The sequence below is a fragment of the Mus caroli genome, chromosome 15 (assembly GCF_900094665.2).
Source record: "Mus caroli chromosome 15, CAROLI_EIJ_v1.1, whole genome shotgun sequence".
Taxonomy (NCBI): Eukaryota; Metazoa; Chordata; class Mammalia; order Rodentia; family Muridae; genus Mus; species Mus caroli.
The window spans coordinates 72,008,437-72,025,737 of NC_034584.1; the positions used below are offsets into that span (position 1 = coordinate 72,008,437).

The following is a 17,301-nucleotide window of genomic DNA, read 5'->3' on the forward strand; positions in this document are numbered from 1 at the left end:
AGACAGGGTTTCTCTGTATAGCCCTGGCTGTCCTGGAACTCACTTTGTAGACCAGACTGGCCTCGAACTCAGAAATCCGCCTGCCTCTGCCTCCCGAGTGCTGGCATTAAAGGCGTGCACCACCACGCATAGCCATCCTGATTTTATTGAGGCGTGAAGACCTGCCCACTGTGGGTGGCACCATTCCCTGGCTTGGATCCTGGAGAAAAGATGCTGAGCAGTGGCATGTGTTTATTGATCTGTTTCCTGGCTGTGGATGTGAGGGACCAGCTGCTTCAAGCTCCCCTTGCCATGACTCTTCTGCCAAGATGGGCTGTATTTTTGAACTATGAGCTATCATAAATCCTTTCTTCTTTGAGGTACTTTTGTTAGGGTATTTTATCATATCAACAGGAAAAGTAAGTCAGGCAGGTTTGTGATTCTGTAATCACTGGGGCACACACTACCTTCCTCGATCCCACCCTGCGTGGCTACTGTCCTTTCAAATCCAGAGGTCCAAAGGCAGAGCTGCCTTGAAGTGCAAGCTCTGGTATCTATTGCTGAGCCCCTTCTACTGCCTTGAGTATCTTCCCTCCCTGCCTTCTACCCTGTCCTGTTCAGAGTTCATTACTTTGGACTCAAGGTTGAGCCTTCTACCAGCTGTCCTGCCTTCAGCCCACCCCAGTCTCTGGCTGTCCCAACTCTGTCATGTACCTCTTTTACCTCTCTCTGGCCTGCACTGTGTCTGCCCCTTAAAGCTGGAACTGGCCTCCATGCCTCCGTTTCTTTCTCCCTTGAGTCTCCTGCCTCTGATGGCTAGGTTCCCTTTCCAGATCAGGCTCCACCTAACTCAGAAGGACACCCAACTCTCCCCAGACCCACCAGGCTAGGACCCTTCTACTAGGTCTCTCCTCTCGTGGTTGCAGGCTGGACTCCAGCTAGGCTGGCCTTGTTGGTGTTGCCTGAAGATGGGGTGCTGTTCTTGCTTGAAAGCCTTTGCTTGGTGGTTGCCTCTGTGAGGTCATCTCTTCCTAAGAAAACTTCTCACCGTCTCCCCTCACCTCATCCAGAAAGGCTGTCTTGGTCCCTTGTCTAGGTGACAGCCCTTCCTCTGCCTTTTCCCCACCCTGCTCTCTGAGGCCATCTCAGGCAGAAACATAGGCTCTTGCTCATTGCATCTTGCCTCCATTAGGACACAGCTTTCCCAAAGGGCCTTGCTGTCTCTGGTTCACCAGAGACCCCTAGTACTGGCAAGCGTACCTAGCGAAGCCTGGCATGGAGTGAGGACTTAGTAAATGTGTCACTGTGAATGAATGAATGATCGCTTAAGAAACAAAGTTTACACTCTGGTAACACTTTAGTAAATGCCCCTATGGGAAGTCTGAGAGGAGGAGCAGGCTCCCGTTGCACTGCAGGCTGCCTTCTAATTCTGCAGCAACATAAGGTACTGTAGTGGTTTGCATATGCTTGGCCCATTGGGAAATGGCAATATTAGCAGGTGCAGCCTTGTTGGAATAAGTGTGGTCTTCTTGGAGGAAGTGTGTCACTGTAGGGGTGGGCTTTGAGGCACCTGTGCTCAGGCTCCACCCAGTGTGGAATGAGAACTTCCTCCTATCTGCCCTTAGATCAGGATGTAGAACTCTCGGCTTTTGCAGCATCATGTCTGCCTGCAAGTTGCCATGTTTCAGGTATTGATGATATTGGACTGAATCTCTGAAGCTGTAAGCCAGCCCTAGTGAAATGTTTCCTATGTAAGAGTTGCCTTGGTCATGGTGTCTCTTCACAGTAAAGAAACCCTAACTAAGACAGGTCCCTAGTCTTTCCCCAGATAGCTAGCCCTCTGGAAGAGGGACGCCTCTCCCAGCCTGTCAAGTGTCAAGCCAAGGTGGTGGGTTTGACTGACCTGAGCTCTGGGCTGATTCAGGCTCCACCTACCTCCAGGTGAGACCCACCCATCTTGCTGTCTCTCAGCAGTCAAGGCTTTGTCCCTGGTAATATTTCACCAAGACTTATTCCACACTGCTGGGTGGGTAATTGCAGTGTGTGGTGATAAGGCAGGCGTGAGATGGAGACACAGACAGGAGGTGAGAGAATCCCCTGAGGGGCTTTTGAACCAGAAAGAATATAGGAGGTCAGGGATTGTTCTAGAGAAACTAGCCCTGCCTCCCACCTCCCCTGGCTGCATAGATTGACAGGAATGATGGCTTTGACCTTTCCAGAACCATGCTGTCTCTAGCTTAGACTACCACATTATATAGCTCAGGGCCAGCACACCTACACCATCCTAGGCTGCTGCATGCTTTTGTGAATGGATTTTCATGGGAAGTTAGACTAAAAATCCTGTGTCTATTTTCCCTTAATAAGTGACATCTAATAAAAAACAGGCAAAGTCACTCATGCCTGTAACCCCAGCACTGGGGAGGCAGAGGAAGGTGGATCTCTGTAAGTTTGAGGCCAGCCTGGTCTACAGAATGAGTTCCAGGACAGGCAGGGCTACAAAACAAAAAACAAACAAACAAACAAACAAACAAAGGGAATTGGAATGTTAAGGTTGTGATGGTTTGAATATGCTTGACCCATGGCAAGGACACTATCAGCACATGTGGCATTATTGGAGGAGGCGTGCCTTTGTTAGAGGAAGTGTGTCACTGTGGGGGTGGGCTTCGAGGTCTCTATGCTCAGAGCCTTCTCCTGGCTGTCTCCGGAAGAGGGTGTAGAACTTTTGACTCTTCTAGCACCATGACTGCCTGCAAGCTGCCATGCTTCCCGCCATAATGATAATGGAGAGAACCTCTGACACTGTAAGCCAGCCCCACTTCAATGTTTGCCTTTGTTAAGAGTTGCCTTGGTCATGGTGTCTCTTCACTGCAATGGAAAACCCTAACTAAGACAGAAGCTGGTTGAGTCTATATATTAAGTTAAAGGCCAGCCTGGGCTACGTGAGAAAGGAAAAGGACTATTTAGTCAATGGCTTTCACTGTCTGTTGCTGGGGTGGAGGCAGTGTGGCTTGAACAGCTGAAAACATTTCCTGTCTCATCCTTTGCAGAAAACATCTGCTCATTTGTTATACATGCCCTAGAACCCCCATGTTGCTCAGTGAACTCAAGTCAGGCCTTGGCTTCCATGGGATACAAATCCCATCGTTGATGCAGGGGGAAGGTGAATCCATACCTCAGACACTTCCCTCTTTAACGTCAAGGAAACGGAGACTCAACACATCGGAGCGTGCTCCAGAGGAGTCCTGTATTTCAGGACTCTGGTTCCTGTACTGAATGAGATAAACTGCCTCCAGGTGCTTCCTGTCTGGCTGACGAAGTGTAATGCCCTCCCTCACTGTGATTGGCCAGGTGAGACCAGGGGCCCAAGTGTGTGTATCCTAGGGTGGGGCTTGGCTTTGACCTCCCACTTCCATATTCAGGTCTTGTTTCTATCACACCTGACACCCTCCCTGAGACACCCTCCCACTCCCCCACCACAGTGCCTGCTCTTACTGGCACTAGGGACTGTCTCACATGGCCATCCTGGCCTCCCAACTACTCAGTATAGGGTGAGTATACAGCAGACACCCAAGGCATTATTGCATTGGCTGATTCCAGATAGAGTAACAGTTAATGACTGATATTCAGACATTCCTGTGGGAATTCTGCTTAAGATCAAAACCTTGAGGGAATTGAGAAAGGGCAATGATAACTCTCTTATGATATTCCACCTCTCTCCCCAAGACTTCCTTTCAACTACCTGGACTTGGTGGTGCACACCTTTCATCCCAGCACTTAGGAGGCCGAGGCAGGCAGATAGATCTTTGAGTGCAAGGCCAGCCTGGTCTACAGAGCAAGTTCCAGGACAGCTAGAGCAACACCGAGAAACCCTATCTTAAAAAACAAAACAAAACAAAACAAAACAAAACAACAATAAATATCTGGACGTGGAAGCTTGTGCCTTTAATCCCATCACACGGGAGGCAGAAGCAGGTAGATTTCTGTGAGTGCGAGGCCAGCCTGGTCTACAAAGGGAGTTCCAGGACAGCCTCAGTTGTCACACAGAAAAACCCTGTCCAAAACAGAACAAAACAAAATGACAACAACACAAAACCCCAAACCAATTAATAAGTAAGTAAATAAATAAACAAATAATCTATAAATCATGTCCTACTCTCTTTCTGTCCCTTTCTGGCTGCCTCACAGGTTCCACTTTCTACAGACTTTTCAGGAAAACCGGATCCCAGGCTGACCTGCTAGTGCCACCTCTGATATGAGTAGTTATTGAAAGAGACAGGAGCAATTCAGGTAAGAAAATGCCTCCTAGGTTTTGTTTCATCAACGGGATCGGGGTGATGCTAACTGGGATGCTGTTGGTGAGAGGAAGAGGAGAGAAACCCCGGTACAGAGGCGGGGGCAGCAGTTTCTGGGTCTGTGTAAGCAACGCCCCTCTCCCCCCACCATTGAGCGTAGCGGCCTGAGAGCCTTCCGCGTGCTATCCCAGGCCTCAAGGACCCTCAGCTCCTCTCTGGGAAATCTCTTTTGATAACTAACAAGGTCTGTGTTGGTTTCTAGGGATGCTTGAGAAATTTCCTTGGGTCTTCAAAAATGCTTTCTCTTGATAATATGTCTCAGGGGGACTTAAAGATCACAGCGGTTACAGAGGGATTTAACTTTGATTTGACTTGTGGGGAAGGAAAAATTCTCTCTGTCTCTTTAGTACAAACTGGTTTCATTATTATTTGAGAGCAATATTTCTTGAGTTCCTATTCTGGGCCATGCCCTGTGCTGGAAGAGAATGTCCCTCATCTGCGGAACTGGGGGAATGCTACCCAGCAGACAAGGATATTCCCCCCACCCCCTGCCCTCAGCATAGGAAGGGCTGTGCCTGGGAACCCTTTGAGAAAGAGGGGTGGCTTCCTGGAGGAAGTGAGGTTTCAGGAGAGACTTGGGGGATGAGTAGGAGTTGGCCAGTCCAGGGAGCAGCGGTTTCTGCTCGCCCTCCGTTGTAACCAGTCGTAACCAGGGTACCAAGTAGGCCTGACGTTTGATCCTCAGAAGGGACAAACTGAGGGACCCTTCAGCTGAAGGGACATTAAAACACCGTGTGTGACTCACGGAGGAAATACTCTGCGGTGTCAGCTTCGTAGTCCGCGTCTTCCGGAAAGTGGTCGATTTGCTTGCACAGACCTTTGAAGTTCCCTGCAAGATAATGCAGAAGGGGCGGGTGAGTACTTGGGTGGCCTGGCTCAGGACCCACCTGTCCTTTCTGGATGCCACGATCTTCCCAGGCACGTTTGCCCTGGATCACAGCACAGTCTAGAGCTGAGGCTCAGAACCAACCCCTGCCATTCATCCCTACCTCCCTCACTGCCTTCTGAGGAGCCGAGTTTGTTCTGGGTTGGGGATTATGCTGAGAGGGTTGGGGCATGGGCTCAGTAGGTCAGCAGGGTGGTAGGGTGTTCCAGCTTGGCAGGGAGTCACCCAATTCTTTGCAAGCTGCAGATTCTTTCCCAAGAAGGCAGACCTCAGACAGACAGGACAGACAACCCCTTAGAAGAGCATGTACCCTCTGCACTAGTTTTCACCTCCCAGACAGACACAATACCCCAGCAGTGCTGAGCTGGGGGCTGGCCATCTACCACGTTCCTTTTTGGACTCTAGGCTTCTTTTGTAGCCCAGACTGGCCACATGTTCATCATGATCATCCTGTCTTAACCTTCCAAGTGCAGTGTCACAGGCCTGAGCCGCCATGCTAGTTTTTAGTTTGTGAACTACAGCTCACCATAGCAACGAGGCGCGCCCATGTGGGAAGAGTTATCAGCCCATTTTGCAGATGGGAGGAACTGAATCTCAAGGACCTCAGGACTAGGAACAGATTAGCAGACTGGAGCTGAACGCAACAAGGACTCAAATGTTGGCCTTTGTCTCTATATTTTTGCTGGTTGAGAACTGGTCCTGGGCAAGTGCCAGGACAGGGCCAGGTAGCCTGTCAGCAGCGTTCACACTGAGAGGCAAGGAGCCATGGGAGGAAGGGACCTGCAGACAAACTGACAGCTGGGATCCAGTTTGCTGGCACCAGAGTGTCAGCTTTGGCTCTGGTCTGCTCTGTGTATTACCCAGCACTGTCCTCATCAGCAGTGGAGGCAAGGCTGGTTCCAGTTCAGTTCCAGTTCCAGCAGGAAGGATGGCCCAGGCTGCCCTGCCCAGCTCAGCTTTCTACACTTGACTCAGTTTCTCTGCTGGAGCGCTCGCGCGCGCACGCACGCACACACACACACACACACACACATTCTGAACAGTTGGTGGAGTATTTAGTGTGGTGGCTGATGGGGACACAACAAGCCGATCAGCCACTGTGTTCTTTCTATGACAGTTGCTAGAATTACCTGATAAATACAGTCCCCAGTAACTCAGCAATTTCAAAAACTCAAATTTATTTTCTATGTCTTATTTATTTACTTTTAAGACAAGCCATCACTCTGTGAAGCCCAGGTTGGCTTGGAAGTCACTATTTAGTCCAGGCTGGCCTTTAACTCATGACAATTCTCCTTCCTCTCTCTCTCTCTCTGATGATGAACTAACAGATATGAGCCACTATGCCCAACTTAGCAAATGTTTTTTCTTATAGAGTCTGAAGTTTGCACACATATACACACATATGCACATATACACACATACATACACACAGATGTACAGGCATGCACACATATGCACACAGACATATATACACACATGCACACACATGTGCACATGCATATGCACACATACTTATATACACATATGCACACTCTTACACATAGACATGCTCACAAAGACATGTGCACACACATGTGCACACATATGTACAGGCATGCATGTACAAGCACACACATGTGCACACACATACATGTACACACATATATGTACACACACATATGCACACACATGAAGAGCAAACTGGGTCTTCTGGCTACTTAACCTAGCTTTGTAAGGCCAAATCGATCAATCATCACTACTACGGAACTATAGAAATGATCCCTGAATGTATATTCTTTGGATAGGTAATTTCTCTAAGGATTTTGGTCTTCCTTTCTTTATGTTCGCCCTGCTCTTCCTCTCCACCCTCTTGCAGTTAAGGATGCTAACAAGAGTCCTGTACCACCCTGATACCTTATTCCCAGCATCCAGGCTTGTGCCTCCTCTCGCTTCTCCACTAGGGAGACCTTTGCACCAGCTGCCTAACTTCTCCCTCCTATTCAGTTCCAAGCCCCAGCCCTTCTGAAGTGCTTTTCAAAGCACTCTCATTTGATCTGACAAATATTTCATCAGTACAACTCTGTGACAGGCAACTGTATGAGGAATATGCACAGGAGCCGCAGAGAGCTCCTGAGACCAAGGTTCCTAAGAGCATGGGGACAGTTGAGGCTGGAGCCCAGGGCTGGAGGTGGGACCTCCTGGTGTCCCACCCAAGGGCCCAACACTTCCTCTTGAGCCTTATCCATACATACTTCCTGCTGGATGCTTCTTCCTGCGTGTCACCCCTGCTTGACCTAGTGGCTCCTAGCATAGGGCCAGGCATGAGAGAAATGTCCAGAGGATGAGAGTGGAGGCCGTGAGGTGTGAAGAGCCTGCCCTCTCTCAAGGCTCCCTTCCAAGGCCCGTACCTGAGTGGCCGACTCCCACCCGTGTCCTGGTGGCTGTTACAGAGAGCTCAATCCTGTGCTCACACTCACTCCTTTCAGCCTGGGCCTCTAGAAGCAGCAGTGAGAACAGTGAAAGTCTCTCCTTGGCTCCCTTTTTCCCAGGAAAGCACGGTCATCATCCTGATCAGTTCTTGCCGCCCATGTTGGTGCCTCAGTGCCTTTCATCCCTGTCTACGAACTCAGAACACCAGGCAAGCCCGCGCAGGATGCCCTAGTCACCCACTTTAACATTTTGTGCCTTCTCCTTCCCAAGGTTTGAAAATGCAAGTGACGTCATACCTCTCCAACTTGTGCACCTTCCCAGACGCACAAGGAAAATCGTGCATCTTTAACAGGCCATGCTCTCTGCCCTTTATCTCTGGCCTCCCCGCCTACCTACCTCCTTCCCCTTCTCGGTGCATCTCTGTCTTCTCACCTGCAGTGCTTCCTTCTATCTATACATTTGCTTGTCTTGCTGCCTGAGCCCTCACTGAATCCTCCTAACTTCCTCCTGCAGTGGGCTAGCAGTGGTCCTCAACCTGTGGGTCGGGACCCCATCAGATACCCTGCCGATTAGATACTTACATTACGATTCATAACAGTAGCAATGTTACAGTTATGAAGTAGCCAAGAATTAAGTTTATGGTTGGGGAATCACTACAACTTGAGGAACTGTATTAAAGGGTCACAGCATTAGGAAGGTTGGGAGCCATGGTGCTAGAGGGTCTGGTTACACTGCTCTGTGTGTGTGTGTGTGTGTGTGTGTTAAGGCTAGTATGAGTTATCTGGGAATGCTCCAGGAATAAGGGAAGATTAAGGGAGTACTGTAATAGAGCAAGGCCCAGGACCAAAGCTAAGGTGTGTGTGTCTGTGTGTGTGTGTGTGTGCATGTGTGTGTGTCTGTGTGTCTGTGTATGAGTGTGTGCATGTGTGCATGTGTGTGTACATGTGTGGTGATGGTATACCAGGACAGATGGCAGCACTGACAGTGTCTGGGATTCCCCTCTTTTGGTTGCCTCTAATTTCCTGATGTGGTGGAAAGCAGGATCCACTGGAGAGGAGAAGGGAAAAGGCTTAGTGATTTGGGGAAGGATTCTTTTGCAAGGAGCTGGGAGAGGGATGGACCAGGCTGCCAGGTATGTGTGCGACCTGGCCTATGACCACTGGCTTGAAGGTTGCTTTTAGTTTCTTTGATCTTCTCTGGCACCATATAGGGTGCATATAGGATACAGCTGGGGCAGCTGCTTTGACTAGGGGTTTTGTTTTGTTTTTTACATAGTGTGTGTGTGTGTGTGTGTGTGTGTGTGTGTGTGTGTGTATGTGTGTAGATGAAGCTGAGGTCCTGAGGGTACTGGGCAGCTGAAGTCTTGGGTAGATGGGAGTTGGGTAAAGTACTTTTTGGGGTGAAGGGACATGGTAGTCAGAGAGTGGGATGTGACCGGTAGATTGTGGGTTGACTAGTCCATGCCAAGGCCAAGGTGTCTCGGGGAGAGGGGGGGGCACTGAAAGTCCGTGGTAACAGGGAAGATTTGTACAAATGAGTCCTCGAGACAAGACAAATGCCTCCTCTTTAGCTTCCCCACACGCCAAGTGTGTTAGGAAACTGCCTACCCAGTGAAAAGTCGACGCGCAGATGATACATCAAATTATGCTAATGGGCCCCAAATCATCGGGTGGTTTTTAGAAATTATTGGTGTGATCTTTGGTTGATGAGGCTTCTGCGGACTCAATGATGGCCCTGTCTGGCCACGCTTTGACATAGGGAGCCTCAGCAGATGCTTCCCAGCCTGCTGGTTGGAAGACGAGAGGTTGGCCACAGTCACTGTGGTTTCCCTCCTTATCTATGGCTCTGTGGAACTGGCCCCTGGGAGCCACACAGCCCCAGGAGGCCTGACCTCAGAATGGATGATGGCATCAGGGACAAGGGGAGCAGGAGTGTGTGTGTGTGTGTGTGTGTGTAGGACAGCTTAGAAGAAACATCCTCACCAGTGGTAAGGAGCACAGCCAGGAGATATACACCATGCCCACTACCTCTTGGGGCCACAGGGACTGGAGGGGCTTCAGAGTCTGCAGTGCTTGAGGGCTTGTGAATAGAATTCTACCCTTGGCCTGTCTTTGGGAGGAGTGGAAAGATGGTGTCACCCAGCCCTTCCTTCCTCTTTGTCTGTCCTATCCTGGAGGCCCCTCTACCAGTCTGCCTCCTTTCAGTTATTGGGAGTGACTAGTGCAGAAGCCCAGCAGGATTTCAATATTCAGCCACTAGGAGAACAAACATTCTCACACACCTTACACACCGGGTTCAGGCTCTTAGAACCGAGGTGGCCAGGGCCTGTCCCTGGAGGGACCATCCAATGGATTTAGGATCTCCTAGAACAATTTAAGATTCCTTCAGGAGTAGGAAGAAGCAGGCTAGAGCTACATTCTTAAGAGGGTGAGGGAGTGAAGGGAGCCAGAGTGAGGAGGGGAGTCCAGTGAGAGAGTCTCAGAGGCTGGGGAGTTAGGGAGGAGGCTGAGGGTCTGCCTGCAGATAGTGACCACCAGAGAGGGCCAGAGGAACTGTATCCTTAGGGACTCAAAGAAAAGGATGAGAGTCTGGGAGTTTTGTCCTCACTGGGACACATGTTCCAGAGGGCACTAGGGCAAGGACTGTGGCAGCTGGGGAGTTGGAGCTGGGTCAGCCTAGGGAATGTGGGGGGGATGTAGGAGACAGGCAAGGGCCAGCCTAGGGAATGGAGGGATGTCGGAGACAGGCAAGTGAGGAGTGAACAAGCACATAGCGGCACAGACAGTGGTGTGCCTGGTTGTCCTGAGCCAGATGATGAGGCTGTAAGGGGCAAGGAACAGAGCCTGGGCTCTCCAGGAGTCCTAGCTTCAGATCCAGTGCTGGGATAGAGGCTCATTAGGAGTGGGTACTAGAAACGCTCCATCTACACGGATGTCTCTCACATAGGAAATTCAAATGGGCACACATCATGATGCGGAGCGGGGTGTAGTGTGACCTGGTTCCCCTCCGGCACACCACATCTCCTCCTGCTTGATAGTCATCAGACTTGTGGGTGGGACAGCCCCTGTGGATCAGGTACTCCATGGTGGAGACTTAGGGCTGGCCCATGGAGCTGGGATGGCTAGGGTAGACTTCACCTGATCTCCGTGGGGTCCCAGTGCACAGTCAAGAAAGCCCCAACGCAGAAAATACAGAGTGTAGCGGGTAGTGCCTTAAATGTTTTGTTAGAGGGGTATGCAAGGCCTATCGGGAGCAAAAAAAAAAAAAAAAAAAAAAAAAACCCCTCTGCTAACATTTATGCAGCACCAACTGTATACTTTACTCTTTGTAACTTGCTGAGGAAAAAAAAGAAATGTAGTTTTGTTCCCAGGGACTTGAAGGCTATGGTGTGAGACAGAAAGCTTGTGGTGGAAGAACAACCACTGCTGGGATGTTGTGGGGAGAGGGGCGTGGGGGGGGGCAGAAGTACTGGAGAAGAGCCCGGATGCAGGGGCATGTCACAATCCATTTGCTCAGGCTCAAGGGGCCACTTGGTAATTTGTATCTGCCTAGGTCTCAAGAGTTTAGTGCCCATTCTGTTTTTGTTTTTGTTTTTGTTTTGTTGTTGTTTTTTCGAGACAGGGTTTCTCTGTACAGCCCTGGCTGTCCTGGAACTCACTTTGTAGACCAGGCTGGCCTCGAACTCAGAAATCCGCCTGCCTCTGCCTCTCGAGTGCTGGGATTAAAGGCGTGTGCCACCACGCCCGGCATTAGTGCCCATTCTGATGAAGGAGTTTACACAAGAATCTTCAAATGCTATAGTCTTGTCCCCTCTCCGAACTACCCCCACCTCAGAGCCTTTTGCAAACACACAACAAATGAGGGTGGTGGTGAAGAAAAGCTGTGCAGAGATGGGTGGCCTTTAGAGGACTGGCAGAGTGTAATGAGGACAGGAGGTGGCTGGACAAGGGACAGAGGACAGTTCCCACCCAGATCAGTCTGACCCAGGGAGGAGATATCTCACCTCTGCCCCGCCCCACCCCACACCTGTGTGTGGCTTGGCACTGGGAGGAAGGTGTGGGGAGGGACTCCCACTCGCAGCTGTGAGGGATCACTCAGACCAGGGGCTCAGCAGCCAGCAATCTCCACAGAGAAAACTTCCCTGACCCTAAAGCTGGGTTCCATGCCAAGTGGGGGCTGGAGCCTGGGGCTGCCAGGCACTTGGTGGGTCTCCTGGAATTCAGGCTGGTATTAAGTGGTTTAAATGGCGGTTTTAGCAGCTCCATAAAAACACCACCGACTGCCTTTTTTTTCTGGAGGTACAATGAGCTTCTGGTAAACCTGGTCATTAGGGGCGGCGGGTGCTGGTTTATTTTCACACATGCATGAGTTGTCTAAAAAAGCTGAGCGGGGAGGGGCGGGAAGCACAGGAGGAGCCAGGGGGAGGCTGCCCAAGTAATTTTTTAAGTGAAGTAAATGAAAGGTTTGGTGGGAGCTGCTGGCTCTCTGTTTCCACCCTCTTCTGCTCCTGGCTTTTTGCTTCTTGTTTTGTTTTGTTTTGTTTTCTGACAGGGCGCTCCCTGGAAGTGGGGTTTTGAGAGACCTCAGGAGATGGCGGCCATGCACAATTGGTATGTCTTTAGCTCTCAGTATAGCTTGGGTACCAGCTGGTGTGGGTGATTTTTATCTCATGTGGTAGTATGTGAGTTTGCTCGTTTGGTTATTCATTCATTCATTCATTCATTCACTCACAGATTCATTCATTCATTCATTCATTCATTCATTCATTCATTCACCTGTTCACTCAGTGGGTAGTTCTCATTCTGGCAGCCTCTAAGTGCTGGGCAGTTTCTGGGTAGGGTCCCTGTGGCCTGCTCTGCTTTCCCGGTTCCTTGTTTGCTCTTTTCTATGTGTTCTGTGTGTCCTGCTCTCTACAGCTCTCAGCACTGACCGCAGCAGGGGACAGCGGCTCACATGCTGTCCTGTTGCATCTGGTCCTGATTTTTATCGCTGTAAATAACTTCTTCCAGGTTGGTGCCCTGGACTCAGGATGATCTGGCTCCTAAAGCCTGGCGCTGTCGGTGATCAGCTGTGAGAATCTGAACAGGTTGTGTGACCACTCTCTGCGTCAGAAAGGGGCATTAATCCTTGTGGAGATCTTGGGGGTCATCTCTTAGGACTTGTTGCGATAACAGAAGTGAGAGTCCCTAGTTCCCAAGCACCCAAGAAATGCTGCAGTCTCTCCTTTTTCTTCTTTCTCTCTCTTCCTCCTCCTCTCTTTCTCTCCTCCTTCATTCTTTTCTCCTTATTTTTCTTGAGGCACAGTCAATATGTAGCCCAGGCTGGTCCTGAACTCACAAAACTCCTTCCTCAGCCTTCTGAGCACTGACATGGTGGGTGTGTGTCTCCATGCCTGGGTCTGTGACTTCTTCTTTTTTATTGTCCTTAAATGAAAAGGCCATTTTCTTCTCTGTGCTCCTGTGTAGTCCTCAGTGGGCTTATGGACTTCCCAGCATCCTCTAAGATGGACGGGGAGGGGCCAGAGCACAGTGTTTCTTGTATGTCCCCAGGGGATACCTACTCGGCAGGGATCCCAGTGGAAAGACTTGGGCCTGGGGGGTTGAGGGATCTTTTGCACTTGCTTTCATGCTGTTCTGTCTTGGTATGATAGCAACACAGTGTCAAGTCTGTGATTTCAAGGGCAGACTCTCTGAGAGTTCTCTATGGATGCCCTATTTTCCTTGACTCTAAGATGTTCCTGTGCACATTTTACTACTGTTGAGTTCATTGAGTGCAGCATGTGGCTTTTGGCTTTCCTCCTGAAAATGTTGTCTCTGGGGCTGGATGGCTCACTGTTGAAAAGTTGTGGCTATTCTTGTAGAGAATCTGGGTTTAGTTTCCAGCACCCTCACGGGGGCTTACAATCATCTGTAACTCCAGCACCAGGCTATCTGACACGCTCTTCTGACCTCTGAGGGCAACAGGCATCATCCATAGGGTGCACATACATACACGCAGACATAGTAAATAAAAATACACATAGTCAATAAAAATAAATAAATCTGATTTTTTTCTCTTGGGAAAAGTTTGTCAAACACATTAGGGAATCCACGAGTGTGCGTACACGCCTAAGCAGGAAAATAGCACAGGACACGTGCTGACATGATATGGTGGAGCATGTCTTTAATCCCAGCATTGGGAGATAGAGGCACGCAGATCTCTGTGAGTTTGAGGTCAGCCTGGTCTACAGAGTCAGTTCCAGGACAGCTATTGAATGAATGAACAAATAAACACCATGTCAGACACTAGATCTCTGAGGAGCTCATGTACGTCCATTACTAAAAGTATATTCGGCATAACTGAAATGTGTGTGCATGTCACACCCAGTAATTCCCTCAGAAGCAAGGCTTGAGGCAACCCCTGTGTAAAGGGACAGGAAGACTCTGGTAGAGTGTCTCTAACAGCCCTGCTTGTCACGGAAGCAAACCAGGGATCAACCATCTTCCCTATCACCTTATAGTTCAGTAGATGGGATGCCAGACTAGACAGCAATGAGAATGGATGGGCTCTGGGTGTCATACTGGAGGGTGCTGTGAGGCAGACGAGTTCCACAAACAGCAGAATTGACATCTGCAAACCAGGCTGTATGTACACCCCACATGCCTGTGTCAGTACCTGTGCCATTCCCAATAACCACGCTGTGGATTCAGCCCAGATGTCCATCCTCGGAAGATGGACAGTGTGGTATGAAGTGTGTGGTGTGATGTGTATGCACGAGGGAATCTATTCTTGGGCATAAAAAAGAAGGAAACGATGTGGCTTTCAGGAAGGTGGACGGTCCTGGAGATCATCAGGGTGGCTGAAATTAGACTGAGGCAGAGCGGCTGATAACACGTATTTTATCTCATGTGTGGAATCTAAATAAAAAAAAAAAAAAAAAAAAAAGGCATGAAAGAGGTGGCCCTGGATGGGAAAAGGAAGATATGAGAAGAGACTGGGAGGTAGATGGGAGCACAGTCCATGATGTGTGTGCAAACACCATAATGAAACACTCTATTTTGGTACCACTGGTAGGTACCAGTAACAAACCAACAAGCAGGCCAACAAACTAAAACTAAACAATTGGGAGCTCAGTAAAACACCTGTTGCACAAGTATTCGGGCAGGCCTGAGCTTGGGTCCCTGGGATCCATGTGAAATCCAGGTGTAGGGGACAGACACAGGCACTTCCCTGGAGTTTGCTAGTTGAACCAGTTGGTGACCTCTGAGCTCAGTGAGAAGACCATCTCGAAAGCTAAGGTGGGAGAACCAGGTATGGTGGGGCACGCCTTTAATCCCAGCATTGGGAGGCAGAGGCACACAGATCTCTGTGAGTTCGAGGCCAGCCTAGTCTACAGAGCCAGTTCCAGGATAGCCAGGGCTACAAGTGAGATCTGGTTTCAAAACAAAAATTAATTAAACAACACAAAACTAAGGTGGGGAACAGTCAAGGAAGACACCCAACATTGATCTTGACTTCCACGTGCATGTGTAACACACAGGCACATGCGTGGCACTACACATGCAGACTACTACACACACACAGATACTTTAAAAATTTTAAATGGAATTTATCATAAACTCAAACTACAGAACAATCTATAATAGTTGTATTTTCTAAAAAAAAAGAAACATGTACGACTAATTTCTAGAACTGTCTAGAAATATTGATTGCCCCTGGGTTTTCACAGGTGACTGGTTCCAGGACCTCCTGCGAGTAACCAACTCCAGAGAGTGCCAAGTCCTTCCGAATGGTAAATCTAGAGAGAGAGGCAGGGGGATAGTAGTCACTGAACTGCAGATGTGCTTGTGTGAGTTGGGGGAGGGTTCTCAGCCACTTCCGCGTGTCAGGGCTGCTCCATCTTTTGACCCATGACTAGCATGTCAGTCTCAGTCTCTATCCTTGCTGTGGCAGGCATGGATGGCTATTTGTCAACACCCTGTGGTCTCCATCTTTCCAAGACTTGCCCTGACACATGGCTTCTCCAACTTTTGTTCCTAGTTTCCCTTGCAGTTAAGGGTGGCCAAGTGACTTGACTCCGTCCAGTGAAATATAAGTGGGGATAACTTTGGGGTAAGGATAGGCCCTTGTCAGCCCTTTTCTCTGGACCTGTGAACTATAGTGCTCTTGTTGCCATCTTGGACCTCCTCAGGCAGACTTGAGAATGGATTGTGGTGTCATGGTAGGATGAGAGAGTTTATCCAGGCCTCACTATGAGGTGTCCACCCAGCCCTATTTGTTCAGTGGGAGAGAAATAAGCTCTCTTCTAGTTAAAAGAGACACTTCATAGCCAAACATGATCTTAGAGCTTATTCAAGAGGCTCCTAGAGATGGCATTCAGAGCACATGCTGCAGGTTAGGCAGGGGTGGGGCTTGTGTGTGTACACAAGAAGAGAGGTCGGCCTGTGGCCTTGCTCTCTGGGACCTGTGGGTTGATCAGAGCCCGGTCTTAGCAAGACTGAGAACTTGTTGGGTTCAGGATTCTGAACTTTGAGATCTCAAATACAGCCTGGGGGTGGAGTTGACTCTGAAACTGGCCCCCAAGGAACAGGAATAAGTTCACATTGTGGGTAGCTGAACCCCAGACAACCTCAGACCCCAGTCTGAGGAGGTGAAGGGGATTCACACAGGGTAGGAGACAGATGAAAACACACCAGCGAGGCCATCCTTACAGCCATGAGGGAATGTTAGGCCACTTCTCTCCACACGGCTATTCAGTTCAGTGCCTACCACTGGAGGGTGGTGATTGATCCCTGGCGCTTTACTGCCTCAGTCTGTGCTCCAGCTAGAATGTGGCACATCCTTGAGTTTCTGCCTTCTAAACTCTGAGACTGGCAGACCTACCTGATGGGATTGTAAGAACTTCACAGAACCTTACATCGCAAGGGCTCCACACAGAGCCTGTCACCTAGCAGAGGCTCCGTAGTGGTAGGATGGGCACCTGGAGTTCTCCTCAGCCAGCTCCTGGTGGGCAGGAGGAGGCCAGTGATCACAATGCTAGGTGCCAGGCAGCCGCAGGACCGGTGCACACCAACATCTATGAACAGGCCTGTTCTGATGATTCTGTCAATCCCAGAGTCCCGAGGCTAGGCAGTTCCCAGACAAATGCTATTATATATCAATGGCCTGAGATCTGTCATGGGAGGCTGGGGGTTTGGCAGCTGTGGCCTTGCAAGAGAGATAGAGTCTGCCATCCCCTGTCCTTCCTTTTTTTTTAAAATCCCATTTTTAACAACATTCCCCCTTTCAGGCATGAAGCTACATCTCAGAGCACTTCAGTGACAAGTGATCTGGTCTACTAAGGAATCCAGGCCAGACAGCTAAACACTTCAGATCCCAGAGTTAGCAATAGGTGACATTACATCTTAAGACAAATGTTTTACCAACTTGTTGAAACACCCCTTGTCATTTTAGAACTAAAAATACTCGTAGACAGGCCATCCATCTTTCAATTCAACAGCTAGTCCTCAAAAACAATTTTTTTTTGAGACAGAGTATCACTATAAAGCTCAGGCTAGCCTTAAACTCACCAGCTATGTGCCCCAGGCTCATGAGTCCTGCGACTCCAGGTGCCACCATGCCTGGCTGAGTCAGTTCCTCTCCCTCTCCCTCTCCCTCTCCCTCTCCCTCTCCCCCTCCCCCTCCCCCTCCCCCTCC

At 49.6% G+C, this 17,301-nt stretch overlaps 1 protein-coding gene across 1 annotated transcript in view; it reads right to left on the reverse strand.

The window, feature by feature from the left end:
- The window catches only part of Cacng2 (calcium voltage-gated channel auxiliary subunit gamma 2), a 126,673-nt gene that overhangs the window by 16,327 nt on the left and 93,045 nt on the right, over positions 1-17,301 (reverse strand). Inside the window, exon 2 of the mRNA XM_021183787.1 lies at positions 5,077-5,160. Coding sequence (XP_021039446.1) covers positions 5,077-5,160 — 84 coding nt within the window. The remainder of the gene's footprint in view (positions 1-5,076; positions 5,161-17,301) is intronic.